Raw genomic sequence first — 5,233 nt, forward strand, 5'->3', positions numbered from 1 at the left:
ATTTTAATTTTTTATACATTTATGAACTTTTTGGCAAAATATGTAGGTAAAAAAACGCATAACAATCATTTCTCAGTAGGTACAAATATTTTAGACTAAATCGGTGTGAAAAATAATGCACCGGGATGTATGGATCATTTACATAGTTCATTATCCTAGTGCAGAATAATATGGGATAATTATATACCAGTCTAGTTAAGCGAATTTCTAGTCAGTACCATAGGCGAAACTAGGGGTGGGGGGGATGCTTGGTGGTGCTTATTAGCACTCCCAATCTCTAACCCTAGCCACTGTTATAAAACACCAAAAATTAATGTGATATAAGAGCAATTTTCTTCTTTTAAAGATCGTCAAAATTTAATACAAGGCTCCTGATATAATTTTACAATAGCACTTGAAATATATTGAAAATACATAGGCCCAATTTTTTTTATAGTTATTTAAAGTTCGAATTTTGACGACATTTATCAAATAGAGTATTTACAAGTTATTTAGTAGTTCAAAATTTATAAAATATTCAACTTTTATAGCTAAGGATTAAAAATTTAAATCAAAGTTCCTAGTGAGTAGTTAATTATTTTGCAAAAAAATCTAAAAAAATACATAACAGTTTATTTTTATAATTATTTTAAGTTCAAATTTGGACGAAATTACATATTAAAAAAAGGAAGAATTTCCTAATTTTAGTTATGATGTTGTAACTTTATAATATTAATTCAACTTACCGGCTACAGTAATACTAACAATGTAATAACAATATAAAATGTATAGTATAAAATTTCAACACTGACAAATCATCACCGCTCAGAATAGTTTTTTATATACAATGATATTATTATATCATTTAATTCAAATTTAATACCATCATTTAAACAGTGACCTACTTGTAACCTATGGTACAGCAGAGCGACATCCACTTACCCACTTTTTTTCTTATTAATAAGTCACAGGGACTGCAGTTGCAGAAGCCCACTTATAATAGCTCTTGTGGCAAAGATGACCAAACTATTAAGTAGAAAAGAAAACTAGTGATCAATATGATCTATAAATATTTACACTAGGATGTAAAACTATATTTATTTTGAATCAAAACGCAAAATACACTTGAATATAAACAAAAAAATTAACTTAGAAATATGTATAAAAACCTTAAAAATTCTTATCATTTTGTTTTGAAATATAAAAATTATAATTAAGTATCAGTAAATTCAAAAAAGTATTTTGTTTATATTAACAGAAAAAAATGTTTTTTGAAGGGTTCAATAGCAAAATGTAGTTTAATTTTTAATACGTACAAATAAAAAGTTAAGTTGACTTATAGCCTATTGGACATTAGAACTGTTTTATTAACATATAAAAAAATGGACATTAGATAGATAAAATAATAATAATATAATATTTAAATTATTATTCTCTTACCTATATCATTACTTTGCTCTAATATTCAATTAGATTATTTTCTTTCAAATACTCTTATTAGTCGAGATAGTAATAAATCATCCCACCTATCAAACATGTCACCAGAGAATAAATTTGTGATGTTTTCCTCAATAGAATCTCGAATAATAAAATTATGTACAAATGTAGGTCTAAAAATAAACAAATATTTTTATTATTTATTATGTCTTAATAAGTGTTAACATATACACGTATACATTTGTGTGTACGTATATAATTAAAATTATTATTCTAATACGAAATATTTTATAATAAATAGTTTTACTTGGTTTGTCCTAGTCTATGAATTGTCCCAATAGCTTGATGCTCATCATTTTTGTTAATTATTGGCTCCATGAAAAATATTCTTGTTGCTTCAGTTAAATTCAATCCCTTTGATCCCACACTCAATTTCATTAATAATGCATTTATATTCTTTTTTAACTAAGAAGAAACAAACATAAAATATTTCACTTTATTATTAGCTTTAGTATTCAATATTTACAGTAAAACTTCCATAAAAATAACATCTATGTAATGGTCATTTTTTCTTTTTATCCCAAGTGTTATGGACATTAATATCTCTGTGTCCTATATAGCGGAACTCTAAATAACGATCAAAATATATTTATCAAAAATAGGAAATGTTAAAATTTAATAGCTATATTAATGAACTTTTATGATAAATTGCTTTACATGATATTGTCTCATAAAATATATTTCCCTTTCAATATCCACAAAAAAAAAAAAATACCTAAATGTAGCGAAAATAATCAAGCCTGTACCCTCAAAAATATAAATTGGGAGTAGGGAAAACTCAAGCCACCAATTAAATACAAAAGAAAAATGAGATTTTAAAATTATGAAAATAAAACAGTCATGATGAATTTATAATTATAAAAAATTTAAAACCAAATTAAACAATAAATCTTTTTCACTCTTCAGAAAAGTGATGTAGATGGATTTCATTTGTAAAAAAACAACAGAAATTAAATTTAAAAAAAAATTGTTCAACTATAGTAAAATTAATTTAAAACTCAGCTATTATGAATCAATTTTTTTTTATTCTTATATATTTTGTAATATGTATCACATATTTTTTAAATTTTATTATTCAACAACTCTATTAAATTAAAATTGTACATTGTAAAAACTTTCCAGTATTACACATTTCATAAATTTATTTTTTAGTGTGTATATACTACATGTTATTATGAATAACTTTTGTTTAAATTTATAAGTACTTTAGATAGCGGCCATCAGAAAGTATTGCATTGGACCATTATTCTTCACTTTTGAATAGTGATAATTATTTCCCGGTCCTCCGCTGACCATTATAAGGAAGTTTGACTATATATATTAAATTATCATTGACAAAATTATCTTAATTTTTTACATACCTTAAAATCTTTTAGTGTTTTTTTATACTTAGTTCCCGTTTTTAGTATCCTATAACTGATTGAATTTTGATCTAAAGCTTCTCCTAGAAGATTTAATGCTTTATCCCACTAAAAAGAAAACAAGTTATTTTTTAAAATAAAATAAACATTTAAAATAAATATTCATGTTATACTATACAACAGAGAATTATTAAAACTCACATTTGAGAAAATTAAAACTTTCACATTTGGATCCTGACTAATCAATTCCATTAGTTTTAAAGTGACATATTCTATTTTAGTAGAAAATGATCCTTTGATTACTATGTTTGACCCTTCACCTTCTGGGTTATTTTTTACATAGGATATAGAATCTATTGGGGTAGTTTTCCTACACATAGGACAATCTATCTCAAAGGCATTTGATTGATTACACATGGTATCTAAACACTGATTACACACACTATGGCCACATTGAAAAACTGCCCACTGTTATCCAAAAATAAATTAATAATATTATACGTTCATATAATTTTTGTATTTAACTTACCCCGGTATCACCATTGAGACAACAAATTGGACATGTATCAACTTCAGTAGAGTTTTCTTTTTCTTTTTTTAAATTTTCTAGATAAAGTAGGGTTCCGACTTTTTGTTTTAAATAAGCTGTAGTTGTTGGTATTTCTTCAAATTTACGAACAGCCTAAAAACAATATGAAATTAAAAAAATATCAGGCACATTTACTATATTAAGTCTTAAGATATAAAAATATACAAATAACTAACAAATTGCAAAATTAAATTATTTTGATAGTCTCTTTTTTCAGGTGGATCATCTTCGTTAGCCGCTGGTAGAAAATAAAATTCATATGACCTCTGTGACTTTGCCTTATTCATCTTATCATAAGCATGAACTCTTTCTCTGGTAAAAGTTAATAGAAACTTTAAGTAATGGAATTCTTCACGTACCAAGTCCAATACCTTTATATGTTCGGCTGCATCTTCCAAACAGCTTTTATTTTTAATTTTGGCTTGTCCATATTGAAATAGTTCTGTTAAATATATATTACTGTTAAGAATTCTAAAAATAAAAGTGATATAATACCACAACTTACTTATAAGTATTAATTCTTTTTGAGAAATCATCATTAGGCATTTACCAGTACTATCATACATGGTTTTTTTATCGTTTTCTTTAGTCATATCATTTAAAGTATTCTTTCGTTTATTAGGAACACTAAACAACAATGATCCATATACTTGTAGTTCCGTTTCAGCATCACACAAAAAACACCGCCTAAGTATAAAAAAATTATAATAATTAAATTAAAGAAAAGCCCAAATACTAAAATCATGTATACCTCTTTCTTATTCCAAAACTAAGATGACACATTAATGCACTTTGAACCAAGTCATTCATGGATGCATCTTCTAAAGCTTTTAGTTTTGATATTATGCTTATTCTTGCTGTATTTAGGTCAGCAAGCCAAACACCAAGAATTTTATGAATATCGTTTACTGACTTCAATCTAAATTAAATCAAAAACATATAAAGCCATTATAACTGATGCACACAATATAAAAATACCGTTTTGCAATATTTGGAACACCAGGCACACGATTATCCTCCAACTCCGTTTGTACTTTAGCTAAAAAGTCATTTGGTGAAAAAATCCACTCCAACATGTCTGACCACCATTCAGAATAACGTAGGGTTTTATTCCCGAGAATTTTAGCTACCTTATCCGAATAAAACTTAACAGATTTATGATATAATTCAACCTAAAATCAAAAATGAATATATCAGGTAAAAATAATTACTTTAAATTATTATATTTATTATTAGGTATCTTAACACAGACTAAAAATATATTGATAAATAATTATTATTTAATGTTATTCATTACACACTGGTTATTTCAGTCAAGTATAAAAAGTAGTGTTTTATTATCATATTTGTTTAGGCCTTAAATATATACTACCTCTAAGTCTCTAACCTGTGCAAAAATTGCTAAAAAATGTTAAGAGGATATCAGCTCAATATATTAACCCCCTCAGACCCTATTCAAGCAAAACAGTTTTTAAATTTTTTTTAAAAAACAGGCATCAATTATCGACATGAAGATGAAGACAGTTATTGGATTTTAATTAATTAATTCTTTTTTTTTTCATTGAGAAGATCTCGGCACCAACAATGAAGTGGGTTGTCTGGGATTATCTATTTATCTAGAGTTGAGATAAGTGGATTGATTTTATGGGACAATTTGGTGTGGTATTTACTTTTAATATTGTTTCAATATTTAAGTCTTTAAGGAGTGAGTCGTGTGACATACCAAGGTCCATGGAGCAGATGCTATTAATTGGAGGGATATTGACTGAAAAGCTTGGAATGGTTATTGTTTTGGACGGCTTGGCAC

The 5,233-nt window shown here is 26.3% G+C and overlaps 1 protein-coding gene across 1 annotated transcript; it reads right to left on the reverse strand.

The window, feature by feature from the left end:
* Positions 1-1,719: 1,719 nt before the first annotated feature.
* Positions 1,720-4,019, reverse strand: LOC100569594 (E3 ubiquitin-protein ligase SHPRH-like). Its single transcript, XM_029489872.1, has 6 exons — positions 3,932-4,019; positions 3,705-3,868; positions 3,367-3,519; positions 3,039-3,305; positions 2,838-2,945; positions 1,720-1,830 (listed from the first exon to the last, which is right to left on the reverse strand). Exons 1-6 carry the CDS (start codon positions 4,017-4,019, stop codon positions 1,720-1,722), a joined length of 891 nt encoding a protein of 296 aa, XP_029345732.1.
* Positions 4,020-5,233: the final 1,214 nt, after the last annotated feature.

Source organism: Acyrthosiphon pisum, chromosome A2 (assembly GCF_005508785.2).
Source record: "Acyrthosiphon pisum isolate AL4f chromosome A2, pea_aphid_22Mar2018_4r6ur, whole genome shotgun sequence".
Lineage (NCBI taxonomy): Eukaryota > Metazoa > Arthropoda > Insecta > Hemiptera > Aphididae > Acyrthosiphon > Acyrthosiphon pisum.